Genomic DNA, 24897 nt, shown 5'->3' with positions numbered 1-24897 from the left:
GTTTATTCACCTTTTCGCAGAGGAAATGGAAGCATCGGTATAATGTCATTGGTAGACAGTTGGAACAGACTGGAGAAATAACAATACCCTGTGCACATGTGATGACATTCCGAACTCTCTCAGAGCACTCCTAGGTGAGCTTTTATCGCCTTGGGAGTACTATGAGGAAGTTTATAAATACTGAGCTGATTTCAAATCAAGTCATGAGGGCATTGTCCATCACTAAAACAAACAAAATGACAAATGCATGGTTTTAACCCAGATTCTCATTTTGTGAAATCATTAATGTGGCACTGCCAATATACTTTTTAAAATAAACACCACAGCAAAAAGCCTGCTGTTTTTTCCATTATTGTATAAAATCAATCTGGGCATAAACTGAATGCTATAGGAAGCTGCTGCTGTCAAGCAGGAAGTTTGAACACTAGAGGGCAGCTAAAGGCAATCAATTTATGTATATAAATCAAATGTTTTAAAACAGGTATCTTGTTATGATTTTGTTTTTAAAACAAGCACCCCACACCCGTGGTGGAGCATATGCCTGCACTACCCAGGGTGGGTGCGCTCCCGAGGGGGGCAGGGAGTGGAGGGTGCCCTCCCAGGCGCGGGATAGCCACTTGGGTGTTTGGAACAGCGCGCGCCCTGCAGCCAGGGGCAGAGTGAGTCGCCCATGGGGGTGAAGCGAGCTGCCGATGGCAGACATTCAGCGCGCCACCCACCCACCTGTGACTCCCAAGCCTCCCTCAAGCTGTCAAAATGAAGGGGGAAAGGGGGAATGCCACCAGCAAAGTGGCGCACCTCCCCCTTTGCCCCAATGGCTTGGGGTAGGCTTGGGAGTTGCAGGCGGGTGGTGCACCAAATGTCACCCCCCTCAGGAATGACACCCGGGGCAGTCCATCCCCACCCCTCCATCTCTTCCCCACACAACTGAACTTGAAACCAGAAGGCTGTAAAATTCCAGTCATATGTTTCATCCAGACAGTGAAGCAATCCCATGAAGCAATAATTAATACAAGAATCCCCTTAGGGTTTAGGAAGTCAGTTGCAAGATAAATGGTCCCCCCCCTAGATAGCCAATCTGCAGAAAAGTCCCCCAGGATAACTTATTTTAAGAGAGAAGCATCTAAACCCATTTAGGGTTATAAACATTATCACTAACAGTTCTGTGTAAATGTGGCAGTTCCAGCTTGCTCAGAGCCTATTGCGTTTCCTTTTTTTTTTTTTAACTAGAGGTTTTGAATCATGGAATATCATTGCGCATCAAAGAGATTGGTTGAAGGCAAGTGCTAATCCCATATGATGCTATTCTTTTGTTGGTGAGGTACCATATTTCAAGAGCTTTTCTAAACGATAGTTTGTTTTTACCAGTGTTAGGATAGGTCAATTTTGCTTTCTCTCCATTTCTCTTCTTTCCAGTTGTATGTGAAGTTCTGTTAATTCAAATGCATGGTTCAAACTACCTTTGTGGATGGAAAGGCCATGTCAAGTTACATAATTAATTTCCATATTTATTTTACTAATCTTTCACGGCTTTCTCTCACCCATTATATCAATGTAAAGCTCAAGGAAGAAATACATACAGAGGATCCTACCATGAGGCCGCTGCCTCTGGTGGCAGATGCTGTGGGGGGCACTCCCAATTCCCCCTGAGTTCCCTTAGTTAGCCTCCTGTCCTCTGGTACTGTGAAGGATGCCCCATCAGGAGTGCTGAAATAAGATTCTAGGGAATGGCTATATTTCGGTTCACATATCATTCTGGAATGTGTAAGGTAGGTAGAATCACCTTTAAATGCAGTCTGAATTGAATTGCTCTCCCATCTCTACACTTAGGAAGACAAATGGGGGGAAATGGGAACCGGCTTCCCAAATCCACCCAGTTCATCAAAACATTTCCATTTCAAACTCCCCTTTTCATTCACTACTCCAACTGGAAAAAGAAAGCTCAGCTCATTTTTGGACAAAGATACTCGTGTTGTGTTTTCGCTTAGCATTGCAGCACTCACATTGCCTTAGGCTGAAATCCTGCGCACACTTGCTTGGGAAAGTACTTTGTTCCAGTGATAACAGTGGGGTGAACGTCTGACTAAGCGTACTTGGAATTTATTAACTGATTGATTTTAGAAAAACTATACTCCACCCTTCCAAAGCGTTTGCATTGCCTGGGGGGCAAGGCGGGGGGCTTACAACACTTAAAAGCAACAACAGTGAAAATAGAAGCAGACTCTGCACTGCAAATTCTAAAATGAGTGCTACTCAGATAAGAAACTGTTAATAATAAAACACAGGTGTTCATGCATGTCACAAAGGCATAGCTTACAGTGGCCAGGTCTCATCTTCTCAGGAATGTGCAGAGCTGGACAGGAAAAGGACAGGAAAAGACCACAGCTGCTTTCTGAGCATCCATATGCTTAACCACAAGGTGCAATAGTGATAGCAAGAAGCACCACCCTCGTTCTGAATTGGCTTTATGATGATGCTATGTGGCGGTACTGCGGGACAGGTTTTAATAGGTAGGACTGTAATATGAGGATTGTAATCATATTGGAAGCTGCAATAGAGATGGTAAGCAAAATCTGTCCCACATACTATAATCCACTAAACTTTGCTTGAGTTATTCCTATTGCGAAACAGCTTCCTAGTGCTGCTGATATTAAGGGGGGTGGGGCTTTTAAAACTTGATGGATGTCCTTATATCAAAATGCATCTTCTTCTGGTTTTATTTTCTAGGGTTGATGTGACCTGCAGTTGATTAATTCAATGTGGAACACAGAGAAGGAAAACCATACAGTTATCACAGAATTCATCCTTTTGGGATTTGGGAATCTCCCTGAGCTTCACCCCCATCTTTTTGTACTGTTCCTAATGATTTACATTGTGACAGTAACTGGGAATCTCCTTATCCTTTTGCTAGTTGTGTCTGATCAACACCTCCACACCCCCATGTACTTCTTCCTGGCCAATTTGTCTTGCCTGGAGACCTGCTATAGCTCTATTATCTTGCCCAAAATGTTGGCCAATTTGATAAGTGGCAAGAAGTCCATTTCCCTTAGTGGATGTCTGTCCCAATTTTATTTGTTTGGTTCTTGTGTAGGTATAGAGACATATCTCCTGGCAGCGATGTCCTATGACCGCTACCTGGCAATATGTAAACCTTTACACTACACTTCTATCATGCATGCAAAGCTCTGTGTTCAGCTCATTGTTGGGGCATGGGTCGACTCTTTGCTGGCTAATTGTATAATATTATATCTGATGTCCCAGTTATCCTTCTGTGGCCCAAATGTCATGGATCATTACTTTTGTGACTTCATCCCACTTGAAAAACTCTCCTGCAGTGATACAAGCATGATTGAACTTGTCACCTTTCTTTCAACCTTCATTTTCACCATCACCCCATTTCTACTGACCCTCACATACTATGTTTGCATCATCACCACCATCCTAAAGATACCATCCACCACTGGACGGCAAAAGGCCTTTTCGACTTGCTCCTCTCATCTGATTGTTGTCTGCATTTTTTATGGCACAATAATCATTGTCTACATGCTGCCAGATACACCTACTCTGAGAGACCTCAATAAAGTCTTCTCCATCTTCTATACAGTCTTGACACCTCTCGTCAATCCTTTAATCTACAGTTTAAGAAATAAAGAAGTACATAGAGCCCTAAGAAGAGTTTGCTGCAAGGTGGCGCATTTTGCAAGGATGCCGAAAAATGTACTGTCATAACTGAATTCAATAAATGGATCCCTGTTTTGTCTAACCATTTCTACAGTGTGTGATGCGCCTAACTGTAATATATTTCCTTCAAGAGAATACAGGAGGAATGGGGAACCAATGGTCTTCCAGAGGTTGTTGAACTCCATTTCAAATCCAGTGGCGGATCTTGGGGTCTTGATTTTCAGCAGCTCCCTGTGTGATGCCAAAATTTGGTGCCCCATCTGCCTCTCATGCGGTGCCCCTGAGACTCTACACCCAAATCCTTCTCTGGTACATCAACTCCACCTGAATGGCATGGAGTCCAACAGCATCTGGAAGGATACAAGTTTCCCACGAAAGGACTTGTGGAACCAACAAGCAGTAGTACTTTCTTAATCAATATTGTGGAAGTATAAGGTATTGTACTAGAAGCAGTTGGAAAAGTTTGTTGATACATTGAGATGTTTATATCTTAGGTTTCTGTTCCACAACATGGGTGTTCACTGGTTAAAAAACAAAGTTTTAATTATGTAACTCTGGAATATAAATGATTTTAAACAAGCGGAGAATCTCAGGCCCTAGTGCCAAAATGCACCTGTTCTTGTTTTCAGTCTGCAAACAATATGCAATTGACTACTTCCCTCCCAATTTGCATTGTTGCCTTTGCATTGAAAATGAATATTTTGGAATAACATAATGATTATGTATTCTGCCGCAGCAAGAAAAATAACATATCAATAAACCACCGAAATAAATAAATTACTCAAATAAATAATTTGCTCAAATCTCAGTTGCAACCCTTTCAGTTGTTTTCATTTACAATCGAACCCTGTGGATGTTTACAGAGATGCAATTCATATTTTGTTCAACGAGCCTTATTTATATGGCTGTTTGCATCAAATTGCAGCCATGCAGTGCAATCCTAAATACGTCTATTCAAAATTAAATCCTATGAGGCTTTCTCTCTGGTAAAAGAGATTTAGGAGTACAATGTTAGTCAGGATTGACTAGGCTAAACCAGGAGTCTTCTCTTTTATTTGATGTGTTGTTTTAATGGAATTGTTTTTCTGCACTGTCACAAGCGATGCTCAGATTCTAATACTCGGGTAAGTGGTTTTTATATTTTCTAAACTGCTTGGAAGTCTATTTTGACATCAAGCAGTATACAAATTAATTCATATTCATATGAATTCATATTCAAGCACAACCCTGTTATCACCATAGAGTTCAATGAAACTTACAGCTAGGCAAGTATGTGCTGGATTGCAGGTCATATATAACTCTATTTAGATATTCTGGCACAAAACATTTTTTCTGACAACCCACAAGACCATTGTGAATAAACTCCATCTCTTTTATTTTATTACTTCTATAATTAAGCAATAAATGTCATCAGAATGAATGCCATTCCTTGTTCAGGCTGTTGAGGGCAGCCTGTGAGTACCTTAATTAAGAACCTTGGATTTGCAAAAGTCTAATGGCTTCCCCAAGGCATGAGTCAACATGTAGCTTCCAGGGTCATTGATGTCCTGTTATGTAAGCCTGACTATGGTAATAGCTTACAATAACTCCTAGAATTCAGAATATAGAATGTCAAACACTGGCAAACTGCTGAGTTCTTTTTCCTAACCATAGTTAATATCCATTTGTAGAAATAGTCTGTTAAATAAGTTTACATTCTCATATTTTACTGCTGAATAACAGCAAGGCGACTTGATCATTTGTACGTTAAATAAGTGAGTACAGTAATATTTTGCTACCAAATGAGCACCAGACACCAGAGTCACCACTGGAATGAAATGTTTGGACCAGAGCAGGGATAGAGAAGAGAAGCTTCCATCCTATATATGGAAACTGAATGGAACATACCTATGAATATAACAGTTTCAGAGGTAAATATTTATTTATCAATCATGCTATTAACCTTTTGTCTCCATGTACTATATTTGTGGTAAGGTATTTCATTCTTACAAAGGTTTTAAATGGTTTATATGCACTGATAGTGGCTGATAAGAAGGGAAAGTTGGGTTTTGTAAATCTGACCAATCTGATCTCAGTCTTCCTCTTTATGTAGGCCAGTCTCATGTTTTGTGAGAGAAAAGGTGGGTTGTTAGCTTGCAGGCACAGAAGAAACTAAATGACATATTTGATCACTGTGCCAATTCCCCCCCCCCCCCGGATCTTTGACGTTGCAGGGTCAAACTTTTTTTGGATTTCACAGAATCTGTTCAGGGAAAATAGGTGCTATTATTTATTTAATTTAGTGCATTTTTACAGCCCATCTTCATTTCATCGTGGACTTCAAGGTGGCATACATGGGGTTCCTTGACATTCCATATCCAGGAATTCACCAGACCTAAACCTGCCTCATCTGCCCTCAGTGTATGCTCTGGGGCAAAAATAACACTGTTGTCAATTTATTAATATAGAATAATATAATATAGAACCGAGAAAGCTGATTTCAGCAAACAGTAATGTCAAGGAGCCAGGGAAGATGTGCAAGTTAGGTACCAAGTATTGACTAAGCTCAGCTGCGTATTTTCATGCACACCTGCATTCACATAGTGCACTTCACAATGTCTGCTTCCTAGTCTGAAGTTGTCCTTTTTTACTCAGTGAGATAGTTCTGGAGTGAAATCGAAGCTTACCTGTGTATGACACTCCCTCCTGCATTGTCTAACATGCCTCTTAACTATCAGGAGAAATAAGATGCACAAAAATCATTTTCACAGTTTCATAACAGTTTCATATAAAACACATGACAAAATGCAACCCTCTTTCCTAGTTATAGATTAGAAGCCCTGGTGTGTACATAGGCAGCTCAATAAGATGGTCAAGGGCTGAGGTGGTTGAACAAAGGACGCCACTTCAGTCTGCATGTGGAGGAATAACATTGTTTTTGAAATAAATTATTTGAAATAAGAAAAGATGTGCAAGCATGGAAGACCTTAGCTTGAATATTATTCCCCATTGTGCTAGATTTCTGCAGGCAAGGAGATTTCCTTTATAAAGAAGCATTCAATGTGGTATTTCCCACCTACAATTTTGAAGAGCTGCCTTCATTTCTCAAAATTCTACAGCCTCCTTCCCACATAATTCTGCTCCGCATGTAGCCATTGAGTGTTTTTGTTGTTCAGTCATTCAGTCGTGTCCGACTCTTTGTGACCCCATGGACCAGAGCGCGCCAGGCACCCCTATCCTCCACTGCCTCCCACAGTTTGGCCAAACTCATGCCAGTCGCTTCGAGAACACTGTCCAACCATCTCATCCTCTGTCGTCCCCTTCTCCTTGTGCCCTCCATCTTTCCCAACATCAGGGTCTTTTCCAGGGAGTCTTCTCTTCTCATGAGGTGGTCAAAGTACTGGAGCCTCATTCAACCATTGAGTACATCTATCTATCTAGCAGTAAGGTATAGTAGAGTCTTAAGCTAGTAGTAGAAAACTTGCTGCCAATCAAGGACCACATCTTCATATAACACCTCTTTGCAAGTGGAAAACTTGGATAGTAAAGTGATAATTTATTTTTATATGTAACCTGGGATTTATTTTATTTTATTTTTTTACAAACCAGGGAACATCTACTACAGTCAGAAGTACTAAATCCCACTCCAACACTTTCAATTCTTCTGCATCTGAAGTTCTACATTTCTGTGATGTCATGGATTTTGCAGTTACACAGGTCTGGAACCACGAATTGGTGGGTGAAAGTGGGGTAAAGAGCAGGGAGAAACCAAAAGGTTGGTAAGAACTGAGAGCTCTTTGCCTCTCTTCCTGCTTTTCCTCTGCAAATCGTCCCTTGCAGTCACTTGCAACTGTCCACATTAGTCACAAGCGTCTGTGGGAGGGGAAACAGGAATGGGGCGGGTTGCTGAGCTCACTAACATTTTTCAAATTGTATTTCAGGATGAAGTTGAGATTCAACAGCAAAAACCAGTGGGGGGAAATCTATCAACCCCTTCAACATTCATCCTTCTGGGATTTGGCGATGACTTTGAACTGCGAATCCTCCTCTTTGCCTTGTTCCTTGCCATCTATGCTTTGTCTCTTGTTGGGAACCTCTTAATTGTTTTACTTGTTGCAGCTGACCAGCATCTTCACAAGCCCATGTATTTCTTCCTCGTGAACTTGTCTGGGTTGGAGACCTGCTACATTTCAACCATCCTGCCCAGGATGCTGGTCAGTTTCCTTACTGGGGATAGGTCTATATCCATCAAGGGGTGCATCACACAATACTATTTCTTTGGTTTTTTGGCATGCACAGAATGTTACCTTCTGGCAATGATGTCTTATGATCGGTATTTGGCAATATGCAAACCTCTGCACTACTCAACTATAATGAATGGTAGACTCTGCCTCCAGCTAGCATTCACATCTTGGATGTGTGGCCTGATGACCAACACTATCATAACTTCTTTTTTGGGTCAACTAACTTTCTGTGGACCCAATGAAATTGATGATTTCTTTTGTGATGTTTATCCAATAGCAAACCTCTCATGCAGCAATACCCGCCTAGTAAAACTTGCAACTTTTATTTTGGGGTTTATGGGAATAGGGTCCCCTTTTCTCCTAACTTTAGCTTCTTATGTCTGCATTATTTGTACCATCTTGCGAATTAAATCCAGAGCTGCCCAGAAGAAGGCCTTTGCCACATGCTCTTCCCATCTGATTGTTGTGACACTTTTCTTCCTTTCGTTATTCTTGGTTTATGTAGTTCCGGAAACAGAAAAATTAAAGGAATTACATAAAATCTTCTCTTTCTTCTACACCATTTTGACTCCCATGTTAAATCCTCTCATTTACAGTTTGAGAAACAGAGAGGTCAAGGAGGCTTTGTTCAAAATTGCCAGAATTTTTTTGTGATTGGGTTCCATAACTTCATAGTGGGTTGATTCAGGTGAAGTATACAGGAAGATAAATATTGTTTTAGTCATTAACTGGGTTGCTTGAGGCATTCAGTTTTCACATAGTCATTAAAGTGCATCAATAAAAGCATATTTTGAAAAAAAATTACATTTTCAATACATATTTGAATATCTCTTTTGTGATGATTTAAAAAATAATAATAATAAAGAACTTTACTAATTAATTTGAAAATGGAACAGAAGCGTGGAAAAACACACACGCACAAACAAACATGTAAAACGTGCCATAAACAGAGAGATTGGCTCATCCCTTGCCATTCAATAACATTCCTTTGGGCTGGGATTCAGTCTTTTCAAAATGATACTCAAACTGCCACTGCCACTGGTAATGTAACAAGGTGAAGAATAAAAAAAAAACAAAAAACCAGAAACCTGCAGTGCAGTCATAAATAACTCTATTTGATAAAGTCTGGATCTACTGTAGATCTAGCCCTCTGAGATTGATATCCTGACATAAAATATTTTTCTGAAAATCATACCACACCTGGAATACTAGGCCCAGTTCTGGATACAACAATTTAAGAAGAATATCGACAAGCTGGAACATGTGCAGAGGAGGGCAACCAGGATTATCAGGGGTCTGGAAACCAAGTCTTATGAGGAATGGTTGAAGGAGCTGGGTAATACCCAGTGGGTATGTTTAGCACAGAGAAGAGGAGACTGAAAGGAGATATGATAGCCATCTTCTAATATCTAAAGGGCCATCACATGGAAGATGGAGCAAGCTTGTTTTCTCCTGCTCTGGAGGGTAGAACTTGAACAAATGCCTTCAAATTGCAAGAAAGGAGAATTCGACTAAACAGCAGGAAGAACTTTCTGACAGTAAGAGCCATTAGATAGTGGAATGGACTCCCTTGGGAGGTTGTGGAGTCTTGTTCCTCAGAGGTTCTTAAGCAGAGGTTGGATGGTCATCTACTTGATATTCCTGCATTGCAGGGAGTTGGACTAGATGACCAGTGGGGTCCAAGTCTGCAATATGTCCAAACCCTACCTCCTTTATTTTAATATCTCTATACTTAATAAATAAAACTTCAGTAGAAGTAAGGTGGCATTTCTTGTTCAGGATGTTGAGGACAGGCTGTGAGTACTTTCATAGCACTGAAGAGATAGTACTAATTAAGAGTCTTGGCTTTGGAAGAGTCTAATGACTTCCCCAAGGTATGAGTGAGCATACAGCTTTCAGGGTTTGGGAACTTATCTTCAGCATGTTTGTCAGTAATGTTACTAATGTCCCGTTATGTGAGCCTAACTATGGTAATAGTTTATGATGCTTCACATGACCCCTATAATTTGTAATATAGAAAGCCAAATCTGGCCAAACTGCTTAGCGCTTTCCCCTATACATAGTGAAATATTAATTTGTAGAAACGGTATGTACTTGATCATTTAGTCATGTTGAAGTAAGGTTACCTGCTGATATTTTGCTGCTGAATAAAAGCATGGCAACTTGATCATTTGTACTTTAAATAAGTGAGCATACTAACAGTTAGCTACTAATGGGAAAGAAGATTCCAGAGCCAACATTGGAATGACATGATTGGAACAGAACAGGGGTAGTGAAGAGAAACTTGCATCCTATTTATGGAGCCCGAATGGAATACATCAGATTTTCCACCTGGAAGTATTATCATTTTAGAGGTAAATGTTTATAAATCCATCCTGTTAGTGTTTTGTCTCCATGTACTACATATAGACATGGTTTTCCATTTTTATGGGGGTTTTAAATGGTTCGTATGCACTGTACACCAATTAAGAACACCACTTTCCTGCTAAACTGGATGATAGGAATTGGAAATTGGGCTTTGTAAATCTAACCTATCTGATATTGGTCTTCCTCCTTCCATAGGTCACTCTCAAGTTTTATGAGAAAACTGGTAAATTTTTATGATATGCATACCAAAAAGAAAAAGAGAGAGAGAAATACCACTTTTTTCACTGAGCCAATTTATTTTAGGATATTTGTGATCCTAGGATTAACTTTTTGGAGTTCACAGAATACATTCAGAAAGATGAAATTCTATTATTCACTGAATGTACTATATCTTTATCCCATCTCCCCCATCATGTACTTAAAGGCACCGGTGTACAAGTGGTTCCCAGATGTCCCTCATTCAGACACCTAACTTGCTTTAACTCTAGCATGCCCTCATATCATGCCTTGAGGCAATCATAAACCTCCCGCCGATTTATTAATATTTTTGATTTCTTAAAAGTACTATAGAACTGAGAAAACTGTCAGAGGTTTCAGAAAACAGTAATGTCAGGGAGCCAGCTTAAATCAAAACATTTTGGCTCAAATGGGTTTGTAACTCCCAATATTGATTTTTTTTAAAACAAGTTCCTCTGAGAAATCACATGCTATTAAGGTACCAAGCATTGACTAAGTTCAGTTGCCTATTTTCATAAACCGCACCCTTCACTAATATTGTGGAAAGTTGTACTGTTCGTCTGAAGTTATACTCTTTGATTTATTGAGATAATTCTGGAAGGAAAATAAATGTGTACATGAAGCTCTGTCCCTCATTGGAGAAGGTGTCCATTAGCATGTGTGGGAGAGAAAATTGCACAAAAATCATTTTCACAGTTTCACAACAATCTGGGTGTGTATGTGTGCATGTATGCACATTTCATAATCAGGAACAAGTGCCTGGTGCCATTGAACACTTTTTACTAGGTATGGACTAGAAGCCCTGGTGTGTGCAGCTCAATAAGGTGGTCAAATGCTGAGGTGGTAGGTTCAAGGATGATACTTAAGACTTCAGATGGGGGAATTACATTTTTTTGAATACTTAAAAAAATATTGCAAACAAAAGAAGCAGTACAAGTATTGAAGCACTTGGCTATAATAGTCTTTGTTAAATTGAGTCTTCACTCAAAGACTGTGGTGCAAACTAGCAACCAAACCCTGTGTTGTAAGTGGGATTGTTTGGCTAGCCACAACACCCTATTGGTGGTTCCCTCGATGCTGGGTGTAATCTGACTAATGGGACACAAGAAAAGAACATTGAGAGACCTATTTAAGCCCATGCATGTGTACCTGAGCTTCCTTTTTGGACTAGTGCATCAGAACACCCACCCACCTCTCCCTATATTTAGGGCTTGCACTTGACTTTGCTATGCCATCGTGTGTCGTCTGTCGTTGGGACAGGGGCATGGCAGGAATTTTCCCCTTGGCTGATTGGCTGTTGCCACTTGGGTTTCACCTACCATGTAGCAAATCATCACAACTTGTAAGGTTGCAGATAGGTTCTGGTTCAGGTGATAGGGGTGGCAGAAGGGTCTGGCCATCCCTATGCAAAGGTATTCCTGTAAAGGAATCCAGCGACTCAATGGTTTGGTCAACCCTGAGAGGGGTTGTGCCTGTGCCCAAGACCGGGGGACACCAGGGTGGCAGTCTGGCGGGGTCCTGCCTTCTGTTGTCCCTGGTGTTCACCCTTGGCTGACCTACGATAGAGCTCTGGGTCAGCGCTAGGGTGCAGGGAGCTAGTCGAACCAGAGCCTATGCAACACTCACTTGATTGTAATCAATAAAGTTGTGGCCTAAATTCTGCCAAAAACCAAACCAAATATCTGAGTCATGTGTGACTCTAGGGAGTAGTTAAAAGGTCTAAACATGCAATGCAGTAGAGTCGTAAGCAGGTAGAAGAGAACTAACTGCTAGTCAGAGACCACTTCATTAAAAAAAATGAATTGAAAGTAGAAAACTAGAATAGTACTGAGCTTTTTTCATATGTGCAAACTGGAAATTTTACAAAACTAGGAACACCCACTCTGCCACCTCAGGATTCTAGCACCATATTCTTGGAATTGTGCAGTTACACAGGTCTGGGACCACATCTTGGAGGGTGGGGTAAGCAGCATTGGAAAACAAGAAATCAGGAAGGGTTAATCACTCTTCCTCTCTCCTTCTGCTTCTGTTCTGCAAATCATCCCTCTCCAATTCTCCTTTCAGGGGAGCAGTAGTACTCAGTGTTTCTGAAAAAAATGCAAACAACTTTTCTTTTCTTTCTTTTTTTTACTTCTGCCCTCAGTTTACTAGCCAGATCCTTGGCTGGAGTTTTGATAGGTGCTGTGCGTTTCCATGTTTCAGGAGCTTGTGTTTAAAAAGAAACATGGAAGAGCTTTAAATTTGTGGTCTTCACTGTTCTCAAGATTCGCCTTGATTTTGCATCTGTGCATTATTTGCAAATTTCAATCTGTTTGTGAATTGCTCTGTGCCTCCTACACTTTGATCTGTGTTGAAGCTTCTAACCTGCTTTGTATAATAAGATGCTCTGCCTTCACCATTCACTGCAATGGGGAATCTAAAAAAACAACTCTAACTTTCCCCCCTTTCAGTCAACCTGAATGAATGTTAAAGGTGCAGAAGTGAATTTAAGTTCCCCAAACTGCAGGCAAATAGGTCCAAGAGCTTCTGCAGGAATAATAAAGGAACAATTTTCCTCCGTATTTCCTCATTGGATGTGCATGTTGAGGGGTGGTTGGCCTATGTTCTTACTTTTCTTAAGTTGGTTAAGAGTGGCCAAGTGTTATTTACACTTGTTCTTACATTTTTAAAATTCCACAGCTTCATATTGGCCTATTCAGTGCTTGTTTGTGCTCTTCAACAGAGCTTTCAAGCCTGAGTTTATAGCATGAGACTATCTAGAATTCTGCCTGTGGGGTTCTGAAGCAGATTTGAGTGTTTTCATTAAAGCAGAGCAGATTTTTTTTTTAAAACTTACATGAAGTTTTCAACTTATCAAACAAATCCTCAAGTACTGTGATGAAAGAAAAATATAATAAAATCCAGAGCTCTTTAGTGATCCAGTCTCATTTGTTGCAGCACCCAGGGGTCTAAAGGGGTCTAAAGAAACATAGAGAACTGAGAAAAGAGAGAGCTATATAGAACTGAAAAGTACAGCAACAACAGAACAACAGGAGGATCTGATCCAACACAAGATTTATGAACATCACAGTGCAGGAGCACCAGCTTTAGGAGGCTCTGGATGCCTGAGCATCCACAAAAAGCACCCACACTGCAGGGCCCCATGCAACTTCTGAGGTCTTGAAGTTGGTGTCCGAGGTCTTCTGAGACCTCAGAGATGCTTTCTTAGGTCTCCAAGGTATTGGAACCTGACTTCCAGTGCCACTAGAAGTCAGGTTCCGAGGTTGTGGGGTGGGGCACATGTATGCACACTGGTAACCCATAAGCTGGGTCAGCTCCCCTGTCACACTGTGAACTGCATGGGGTTAAATACCCCTGCATCACCCTGATCTGCCTCATTATTCAGACCCTACAGAAAGCCAGGTCATAACCCTGATTTAAGTATATGAGCTTCACTTATTGGTAACATAGGAAGCAGCCACAGTCAGTCTATCTAGCTTAGTATCCTCTATACGGACTGGCAGTGGCTTTCCACAGATCCAGGCAAGATTCTCTCCCAGTTCTATCTGGAGATCAAAACCAAGATGTTCTACTACTGAGGTATGGCTCTTATGCCAAATAATGTACAATTATTAATTAGTATAGAATGCAGAGGTCCAGGGTGGATGGATGTCCCATGTGACTTTCAAATTCAATCGGAGGAAAAATAATAATGAGATGGGTTTCCAAGCTCAGTAATGTTTTTAAAATTGTATTTCAGAATGATGCTGAGATTCACCACCAAACAGAAATGAAGAAAAATCTCTCAAGCCCTGAAACATTCACCCTTCTGGGATTCGGCAACCTCCTTGCATTGCGAATACTCTTTGTACTGTTTTTTGCCATCTATGCTTTGTCTCTTGTTGGGAACCTCCTAATTGTTTTACTTGTTGCAGCTGACCAGCATCTTCATACTCCCATGTATTTCTTCCTCATGAACTTGTCAGGGTTGGAGACCTGCTACATTTCAACCATTGTACCCAGGATGCTGGTCAGTTTCCTTACTGGGGATAGGTCCATATCCATTAAGGGGTGCATCACACAATACTATTTCTTTGGTTTCTGTGTAGCCACAGAATGTTATCTTTTGGCAATGATGTCTTTTGATCGGTATTTGGCAATATGCAAACCTCTGCACTACTCAACCATTATGAATGGTAGACTCTGCCTGCAGTTAACATTCACATCTTGGATGTGTGGTCTGTTGACCAACACTATCATAACGTCTTTTTTAGTACAACTAACTTTCTGTGGACCCAATGAAATTGATGATTTCTTTTGTGATGTATATCCATTAGCAAACCTCTCATGCAGCAATACCCAGCTAGTAAAACTTGCAACTTCTATTCTTGGGTATATGGGAATAGGTTTCCCTTTTCTACTGACTTTGGCTTCCTATGTTCGCATTATTCTCAACGTCTTGCGAATTAAATCCAAAGTTTCCCAGCAGAAGGCCTTCACCACTTGCTCTTCCCATCTGATTGTTGTGACACTTTTCTATGGTTCATTATTCTTAGTCTATGTAATCCCTGAAACAGAAACCTTGAAGGAACTTCATAAAATCTTCTCTTTCTTCTACACCATCTTGACTCCCATGCTGAACCCCCTCATATACAGTTTGAGAAACAGAGAGGTGAAGGAAGCTCTGTTCAAATCTGTCAGGAAATTCGGAAATAGGGTTTCATAGTTTCATGGGGCCTTCATGGAGCTGGTGAAATATACAGAAACATAAAGTGCTGTGATTAAGTTTTGAGAATGATTTTGTCTTCAACTGCTTGCTGCATTCATTCTTCTTATATTCCTCAATGGAAAAAAAACTTGATCCAAACTTCTCAGACTAATGTTCTTATTTGCATTAAGTATTCAATAGGTGTTGTACTTCTCTTGTGATGCAGTTCTCAGCAGTTTAAAGATTAAAGTACATCAATGAAAGCAGATATTCAGGAAACAATATATTTTCAAGATACATTTAAATACCTTTTGTGTGATGATTTTTTAAAAAGAAACGTTTTTCAAAGTAATGTGAAAATCGAATGGAAGTATGGATAAAAAAACATGCAAAAGTGTAACTTCGCATAAACAGACTTGCCCGTCTCTCATCACTGAGAAATGATTAACACTCTTCTGGCCTGGGATCCATTTTCTTTAAGATGATACTTAAAGTTCCAATGGCACTTAAAACATTAACAACAAGAAGAACAAGCAAGCAGAAACCCGCAAGGATTTTTTAAAATAATGATCTGGGTCACCTAACAAGAATGTTCTTTTCAGGGCTCCATTAAGTTTGGGAGTTGCATTGGCACTGGCTAAAGTGAGCTGAGGAAACAAAAAAAGGACATTCCACAAGGACACAAAGTTCTGCCATGCCAGCCCTACCCTCAAACAGTACTCTGCCTTCCCTTCCATACAGTGGGAACAGCAGCAGAAGCTTTTTACATGTAGACATATAAATAAAGTCTGCATCTTCCACCATAGGAGCCCAAGTCACCATTTTATAACAAAATAAACATTTCTAAAACAATTAAAAAACAAACAAACACATTATGATATATTTGTGTACTTTTTAAATATTTGCATTGCCAGCTATGGAGACTGGTGAGACTAGCAATCTGCTGTTTAGATCAGTTTGCTTTGAAATCCATTGAGGGTCAATTTTGCAGGATTCCTTTGTAATCTTTGCAGAGGCGTAGCAAGGTCAGGTGGTACCCAGTGTGATTCTTTTTTGTCACCCCCAACATCAATGGCTCAGGGTAGGCTTGGGAGTTGTGGAAGGGGAAAATGCTAAATGTCACCCCCTGGGTGCACTGCCCCCCACGACTCCCAAGCTTCCCCGAGCTGTCAAAACGAAGGCAAAGCAGCGCAGCTCCCCCCTTTCCCCAATGGCTTAGGGTAGGCTTGGGAGTCATGGGCAGGCGGTGTGCTGAATGTCACCCCCTCAGTGATGACATCAGGGGCAGTCCGCCCCTTCCACCCTCCTTCCCATGCCTCTGAATCTTTGCCTTCCTCAAAATATTACAGTGGAAGGACAGAGTCTCACACACTGTGGCACAGCTGCTAGCTCCTATGGGCTGAGGTCCATTTTGCCCTCTCAATAAAATATTTGAGAATATGTTAAAGTGCAAGTAGATAAATAGGTTCGACAGGAAGGTAAACAGCGTTTCCGTGCGCTGTTCTGGTTTCACCAGTAGTGGCTTAGTCATGCTGGCCACATGACCTGGAAAAATTGTCTGTGGATGAACATCGGCTCCCTCGGCCAGTTAAGCAAGAGGAGTGCCGCAACCCCAGAGTCGTTCACGATTAGACTTAACTGTCAAGGGTCATTTACCTTTACCTTTTTACCCCCACCCCACCCGAAGTTGATCATAGAATCATAGAGTTGGAAGAGACCACAAGGGCCATCCAGTCCAACGCCCTGCCAAGCAGGAAACACCATCAAAGCGAGGACTTCTGGCGAGGACGCCATTGCGGGCGGTCGAGGGTCGTTTCGGCAGCGAGACGACCCTGGCCTGTCCGGGGGTAGGAGCTCCGCTACCGCACAGCGGGCTCCGCCGAACCGCGGGTCGAGCGTCCCGCGGCACGGGCTCTCCAGCGGGCCCACTATGGTGCTGAACCCTTCTCCCATTCCCCTTGTAAAAGGGGTGCGGGAGTGAAGGGACAACGGCGCCGGGCTGTGGAGGCTATGCCCCAACCGGGCAGGTGAAGTGGCGGCTGCCGTCTGCACTGAGCGTGTCGTTCTTACCTGATTCGAAGGAAAAGAAGAAGAAACCCGTATGCCGTAAGTACGGAGTTAATTGGATTCTAAAATTTGACAATGGACACTCCGGGAGGAACGTCAAAAGGAAGCCCGTTCCTCTCTTTGCTGAATGAAGAAAATAACATTGTTTCTAGCTGTTGCTACATTAGCGGATACAATGTCTCTATAGAGCTTTCTGACAAGCGAGATCGGCTAAACCCCTGCCAGGGGAACTAAGATGTTGGAAATATTTCTTCTTTGAAGTTGTTGGATTATAATCTTTTCACCCTGATTCGGGGGGAAATGGCGGCTGAAACTTGTGGTTAAAGATGGAAAAGTACTGAAACTCGATACCCTCTGCCTACTTCTACCATGCTTGGTTTCGTTTTCAAACTGGCTTTAGATCCGGGTATGACCCATGAACAAAGGATTATTCTTTTGAAGTTAGAACTGTTAAACCAGAAATTAAATTTGTTGAAGCAGAATGTTGAGGAAAAGTGGTATGCAACAGGAAAGACTCTTGAGAACTCTGTTAAACTGGAAGAAAACCTTGCTAGGGAACTTGAGGAAATATTTGAGAAACAAAATATAGTGACTATGCAACTCCAAGAAGATGGAAGATCCTGTTGGTGTGAGAGACCAAGGGTTGGAAGACAATTTATATCCGATTTCTGGGGTGAGAGCCCAGAAATGAAGGGAAAACGACTTTTGAAATTGCAATTTGAAGATGACTGGAATTCTAAAATGGAGATGCTGGAAGGTGATGCTTTGTGTTCCCTGGAGTTCTCTGCAAGGGTGTTTATGGACTGCGTCTTGACCTTTGGTTATAAAGAAAAAGAGGACATTCTGGACAATGATGTTGGAGGGAGGTGGAGAGATCTCTGGTGGGTGATCCCAAGATGGCGAAGGAAAATGGTTAGAAGAGGGATAGGGTGAAAATATTTAAAATATAATTAGGATGGCTTACCATGGTACCCTGAAGTCAGTGTGTTAAGAATTTATGATTTGAACTAGTGAGGAGATATGTGAATTGTTTATTAGCAGCAGTTTAAGTAAAATAAGATGTAAGATTTGAGTTAAGAAGTAATAGGTTGTATTATGAAGTAAAAATAAATAATAAGAAGTTATATTTAGATATTTTGATGGTAATAGATTCAAATTTTAGAGATGAGAAGTTATTAAAGTAAATTAGAATTGGAAGCAAAGGAGAGAAAACGGGGGAAGTCCCCCAAGTAGATTCGAAACAAGATTTTGATTAAGTAGTAAAAGGAATGTTGGTATTCCAGTCCAGGTTTGTATTTGTTTTTATTTTGTTTTAATTGTTGTATTTGTCGATGTTGTATTTGTTCTGCTGTATTGTTCTTATTATGTGGAAAACCAATAAAATCTTTGTAAAAAAAAAAAAAAAAGAAACACCATCAAAGCATTCCTGACAGATGGCTGTCAAGCCTCCGCTTAAAGACCTCCAAAGAAGGAGACTCCACCACACTCCTTGGCAGCAAATTCCACTGTCAAACAGCTCTTACTGTCAGGAAGTTCTTCCTAATGTTTAGGTGGAATCTTCTTTCTTGTAGTTTGAATCCATTTCCCCGTGTCCGCTTCTCTGGAGCAGCAGAAAACAACCTTTCTCCCTCCTCTATATGACATCCTTTTATATATTTGAACATGGCTATCATATCACCCCTTAACCTCTTCTCCAGGCTAAACATACCCAGCTCCCTAAGCCGTTCCTCATAAGGCATCGTTTCCAGGCCTTTGACCATTTTGGTTGCCCTCCTCTGATAGGCATTGCCATTCAAATGATGTGTGTGCCCTGCATCTTGTTATCAACCTGGGCCCACCCCAGTATTTTCTTTGAGTTGGCGCCCTTGCACAGTGGCCAACAAGATGTAACTGGGAAACCACAAGTGGGACATGAGGGAAAGGTCCCTCTCCTGCTGTTCTTCCCCAGACAGTAAGAGTAATTGCAATCTGATTGGGCCCAATCTGGCACTTTGTAGACGCTCTGACCTGGACTGATCTGGGAATGACCTGGCCAAGATCCAGGCTCTGAATTGATTTGGAAGCTAGTCTGATTCTTTAATTAGGGTTTAAAACCTATTTAACATATGTCTATCAAGAGTGGGGTATGGGAAAGAAGAGACACAGCTACCCCCCTGCCCAAAATGCAGGCCCTCCAAGTGTCCCTTTTTTCCTGGGACAGTCCCGGATTTATAGAAGCCGTTCCGGTTTCTGATTTGACCCTGGAATGTCCTGCTTTTCCTTAGGATTTCTCTATTTTCACCAGAGAAACATTGAAGGGTATGGAGTTATGCAACCCCTGAGCCATCTGAAGACAGCTCTGTATAGGGAAGTCCTTTTTATGTTGAATGTTTTATTATGTCTTTATATATGTTGGAAGCTGCCCAGAGTGGCTGGGGCAGTGGGGCAACCCAGCCAAATGCGTGGGGTATAAATATTATATAAACATCACCATCATAATCATGATGGAATAGCACATCCCTGTTTTCATCAGAGAAATATTGGAGGGTAAGCGAATGGCATATTTAATCAGTGTTTCAAAACTGCTGCAAATGCAGAACAAACATTACGTGGCGCTTGTAAAAATGCCAGATCTGCAGACCTAGAGATTGTTGCTCAAGTTTACTCAAGTGAGATCTTATGTGAAGATTGTGAAAGATAGGTGGGTCTGTGTTCGTTCTTCTCACTGCCAGCTCATAATTTTGAATCTGATCCCAGTCCTGATGAATTCCCATTATTATCTCATCTTTCCAAAGTTTGAAGTTAGCTGGAGTTAATTTACGTTTATTATTTATTTCATAAAGTTTCTCTACTGTTTGACTGTAGAAGACACCTCAAAGTGGTTTTCAAAAGTGGTTTAAGTTAGCCCTAAATTAAGCATTTCATCATCTATTAACAAGGCTACAAGAAATGTCTTTGAGATCAGCACCTACTGTAGCTATGCTTCTACACTTTATAGCAAACTCTCTTGAAAAGCAATGATAAAACACAATATTAAAAGCAGCTTAAAACATCCAACAATCACAGAAATAAAGTGGGTCCTAAAAATATTCATTCCAAGTATCGAAAGCCAGGCTACACAGGTGTGTGCATATATCTACCGGTATATGGTTATATATTTTGCTTCAAGGCATCCAAGATAAATTTTATTTGTTTATATCAAAATAAAGCTCCTCCATGGGGTATTTTACTTATCTGGAGCTGTTTTGCGTGGCCAGGCGGAGTCCCCCGTACCCCGGGGCAGCCCCTGAGGGAAATAACGACGCGTGACAACGTTCCATGGGATTAAATTGGCCACAACTTTATTAATATTCAGATGTAGGAAGACCTTGGCTCAGGCATTGGGCGTTTATCCTTCCCAGCCCCCCAGCCAGGGTTCTGGGTAACTTCAGGGTTATCCAGCATGAGTGGGGAGTGGGCTAGTCTGGAGAACATATGTTCAAGCAGATAGCCCGCCCCCCTATGTTCGCTGCCGCTGGAAGGGGAGGGCAGTGACGACCCTGGGTGTATGGTCAATGCCTCCCCCTGACACCCCTTTAACGGGAACCCTGTTATCGCCACCACAATGGGGGTGGTGGTCACCGCCCCACGCCCCCCCAATCCTGTAAATGACTAAAGGATTCCACCCAAGGCCTGCAACTGCCAAACTTGTGACGAATTGCTACGGGAAAGGCGAAACCTGCCAATGCAGGGAAACTCCTTTCCAGCCCTTTAACAGCGACCTTGTCATAGCAGCACCTGCATGCCTATGTGTGTAGTGGAAACTCGCGGAAGATCTTTGTAATCACGAGGAGTCAGGTTGCATATCCTATTCCCTTTTCCTCCTCTGTCCTGAAATTAGCAAAGTAAAGTTGCTTGTGAGGAAGATACAATTAGTTGAGAACACCTTCAGCTGCCAATGACCTTAGCCAAGCCACACCCAGGTGCCTGATTCCCTGACCATTCGGGAATGGTACCTGATAGCCAGGTGGAAACAATCAAACTTAAGTCAACTATATAAACGAAGGGGACTGATTGGGCTTTGCCACAGACCAGGTACCGGGTGCTGTGGGTTTCCTGGTGTGAGGGATCTCTCCCGCTGCTCCCTTGGGGCCCCGGGCGGCAGAAGAAGAGATTGTGCTTGGGCTTTTATCAGGTATGCTACATTTGTCTGATTGTATCTAGAAATTTGTTCTTCTTCCATTTGTGTGTTTCATTGGATCCAGATTCCAAAAAAGAACCCTGCCCCTTGGCAGAACAATGTGCCTGTGGAAAAAAGGTGGTTAAACCTGCAAAGTAAGCGTCAATTGAGGGAGTGGAGGGTGGGGAAGCTCTGAATCCGACGGCCGCTTCCCAGATATGACTCAAGCTCTATCTTGTGTACTGTATAATCCCTCCTTCTACCTGGCCAATCCCCCTGGCAACACCTCCCCAGCCGGGATTGGGCGGCTGCTAGAGTAGGTGGAGTCCACAGGTATCCCAACCTGAGGAAAGCGATGCCAGACCAACTGCCAGGAGCTGCCACCATGATCCAATGGATCTACTCGTGACCACGCAAAATGCGCACCCCATTTGATGTGGGGAACGCTCATTATCTTACTATTTGGCATCTCCATCTGCTAGTAAAGACCTCGTGCAGTGCATAATTATTTCATTTTTTATTCAAACCCCCCCCCCCATATTTACCTGTGTGTGCATGGGGATATTCTGGGCATGTAGTCCATTGTGGTGGGGGGAGGGTTATGATCAGAAAAAAAATCCCTCTTCCCACTCTGGCTGAAACATCTAAGAAAAAGATTCCTTTGTTGCAAGAGTCTAGCCACGTGGGGAAGTTATTTTAGTTTCCACTGTGCCAGGAAGGGAACAGATACAGTGGTACCTCGGGTTACAGACGCTTCAGGTTACAGACGCTTCAGGTTACAGACGTTCCTAACCCAGAAATAATGCTTCAGGTTAAGAACTTTGCTTCAGGATAAGAACAGAAATCGTGCTCTGGCGGTGCAGCGGCAGCGGGAGGTCCCATTAGCTAAAGTGGTGCTTCAGGTTAAGAACAGTTTCAGGTTAAGAACGGACCTCCGGAACGAATTAAGTACTTAACCAGAGGTACCACTGTACTTGAAGTGAGTGAATTTTCCTGTTTGAGAACTTTGCTTCTATAATATCATTGATCTCTGATTGTGTTGGCAATACTATAATAATGATACAAAATGTTTAAGATGCATGCTATACCTTTCACAATTCTTAGCATTTTGCTTTCAGTAAGTGCACTGGTCAAGCCTCACACTATGGCATTTGGGTACAAATAATGCGCTGGAAGGTTGGTTCATGACTGTGTGTGTGGGGGGGAATCCATCCTTTGGGGAAATTATTCTCACTAAAAATAAGAATGAAACTTTCCTCCCTACCCCCACCCACATTGTGTGTTTTTAATAATTCAAAATCAGTCACAATTGATTTGCTTGACAATAGAAAGCTAACCAAACAGTTAAGCTAAAAAAAAACAACAACTGGGGAAGGGGATGTGATGCAGGGAGGGGTAGATACATTGAGTTTAAAACTACAGAGTCACACTTTACATCATTTTGAAAAGTTTGTTCTTATCAAGGGACTGAACCTGGAAGATTGCCATTCATATCACGGATCCAGCACTTTTTAAATATGTGATATTTTGAATCTTAAAAGAAGAAGATAGGCATGACTTTGCAGAGCCCTAGCTCTCCAGACCATAAGCACTAAAAGATTCCAAGTGGGACAGATTTCTGAAATAGAATGCTGCCTAATCCACATGATTCTTGCTGTTATTCTTGCTCTCTCTGTCTCAGATCTGGTCAGTATTATAGGTATCTCAAAACCCCAACAACTGCCAGCTGAGATTGCAACCTTGAGGTTAAAGTTTCCCTTCTTTCCCACTCCTCCTCTTCTACCAATAGTGAAAATGTGGGTTTCCTTAGTTCTGCAGTTATTAATAATAGAAAGGCAAATGCGTGCAAGACTGCTTAGTTCTCCTCCGCAAGTCATTGTGAATATCCATCTATAGAAATAGTTTGCGCCAGAGCACTTAGTGTTTAGCTAGGTGTGCATAGTGATATTTTGCTGCTGAATTGAAGCTATCCTCCTTGATCAGTTTTAGTTTAGATAAGTAGGCATGGTGGTGTTTTGCTATTGAATGTAAGCAAAACCCTTTATTCAATCGTACTTTGAATCTTTTGCCACTGAATGGAAGCAAGAGGAGACAAGACCCCATAATCTAAACCAGGCAGAGATTATAGAGAAGGCACTGAAGAAACTCTTATTTTACAGATGGAACCCAGATGGAACACTTCAGAGATTCCACCTGGAAATATAATCATTTTAGAGGTAAATATTCATGTTATCTATCATAGTAGCTTTCCATCCCCATCTGCTATATTTGGGGCAGGGTATTTCATTTTTATTTCATGTGAGTTTTGAATGTTTCATATGCACACAAATGAACTCTGGTGCTTTCTTGGTAAACCTTGACACTGACTAAGATTGGAAGTGAAAGATCTGCTCTGCAAATATGATCTGATCTGTTTCTAGACAGATAAGATCTATGATGTTCACTGGATCTGTCCTGTCTTCATTTGGAACATCAATCTAATGGTTTATGAGGAAAATGTACCGGTAGATTTGGCAAGAATGCATACAATACATGTACTGACATTTTTTCCTGGGCCAATTAATTTTACAATGTTCAGAATTCTGGGAGCACGTTTTCGGATTTTGCAAGTTAGGTGTGTTCAGAGAGAAAATGTATTATTTATTACATTTTACATCCCACCTTTCTTCCACCATGTAACCCAAGGCAGAAGGGTTCCCATCCAGGCACTGATCAGACACAGATCTGCTTAGCTTCACCATCTACCCTCAGACCGTGTCCTGGGACAACAATAAATGTACCAGTGTTTTAGATTTCTCAGAAGCACAGCAGAACTGAGAAATCTCAGAGGGGTTTCAGAAATCAAGGAGCCACTTTAACTCCAAATATTCTGGATTATAATATCTATATATATAACTGGGATTAAAATGCCAAACATTTAACTTGTTTGAGACCACCTGAAAACTTGCAATGCCTGCCAAACATTGATTAAGCACAACTGCTCATATTAATCCACAGTTTAATTTATATAACAATGAGGAAACAGTGTTCTGTAGAACTCAGGCAATACTCACACCATGCATTTAAATCACTCTTATGTGACTTAAATGGTCATGACTTTCATATGACTCCTGGGAACTGTAGTTTGTTAAATGTGCTGAATTTTTAGGAGATGCCACCCCCCCCCCCACAGAGCTACAATTTCAGAGTGATTTAAAAGTAAATGCCTCTTCCCACAGAATTCCTGGAAGGGGAATATGGATCTCTGAGCAGCTCTCGGCACACTTAACAAACTACAGTTCCCAGGATTCTTTGGGAGGAAGTCCTCAGTGTAATAGTGCTTTAAATGTACAGGTATTGTGTGAATGTGGGCTCAGTGATATCATTCTGGAGGAAAAGGCAATCACCATTTGAAGTTTACTCCCTTAACTGGAAAATATGTCTATTATCTGATGCAAAAGGACCAATTTACACAACAAACTGGATATGCCTCCGTTAAGTTCAGACAATGTGAATGA

At 41.5% G+C, this 24897-nt stretch overlaps 3 protein-coding genes across 3 annotated transcripts; all 3 read left to right on the top strand.

Moving 5' to 3' along the window:
• The first annotated feature begins 2757 nt into the window (after positions 1–2757).
• On the top strand, positions 2758–3729 carry LOC117057914 (olfactory receptor 1-like). The gene has a single exon (XM_033168757.1). It carries the CDS (start codon positions 2758–2760, stop codon positions 3727–3729), a length of 972 nt encoding a protein of 323 aa, XP_033024648.1.
• A 3824-nt stretch (positions 3730–7553) lies between these two features.
• LOC117057913 (olfactory receptor 6B1-like) lies at positions 7554–8558 on the top strand. The gene has a single exon (XM_033168755.1). It carries the CDS (start codon positions 7554–7556, stop codon positions 8556–8558), a length of 1005 nt encoding a protein of 334 aa, XP_033024646.1.
• Positions 8559–14277: 5719 nt separating this feature from the next.
• Positions 14278–15213, top strand: LOC117058164 (olfactory receptor 10A7-like). The gene has a single exon (XM_033169133.1). The coding sequence runs from the start codon at positions 14278–14280 to the stop codon at positions 15211–15213; it is 936 nt and encodes a 311-aa protein (XP_033025024.1).
• The last annotated feature ends 9684 nt before the right edge of the window (positions 15214–24897 follow it).

The sequence above is a fragment of the Lacerta agilis genome, chromosome 14, assembly GCF_009819535.1.
Source record: "Lacerta agilis isolate rLacAgi1 chromosome 14, rLacAgi1.pri, whole genome shotgun sequence".
NCBI lineage: Eukaryota > Metazoa > Chordata > Lepidosauria > Squamata > Lacertidae > Lacerta > Lacerta agilis.
The sequence above is the reverse complement of the archived record's forward strand: the minus strand, read 5'-3'. Positions and strand labels throughout refer to the sequence as shown.

Bases quoted from the DNA above. Each gene is read 5' to 3' on its own strand.
- LOC117057914 (XM_033168757.1), top strand. From the start codon at position 2,758: ATGTGGAACACAGAGAAGGAAAACCATACAGTTATCACAGAATTCATC.
- LOC117057913 (XM_033168755.1), top strand. From the start codon at position 7,554: ATGGGGCGGGTTGCTGAGCTCACTAACATTTTTCAAATTGTATTTCAG.
- LOC117058164 (XM_033169133.1), top strand. From the start codon at position 14,278: ATGAAGAAAAATCTCTCAAGCCCTGAAACATTCACCCTTCTGGGATTC.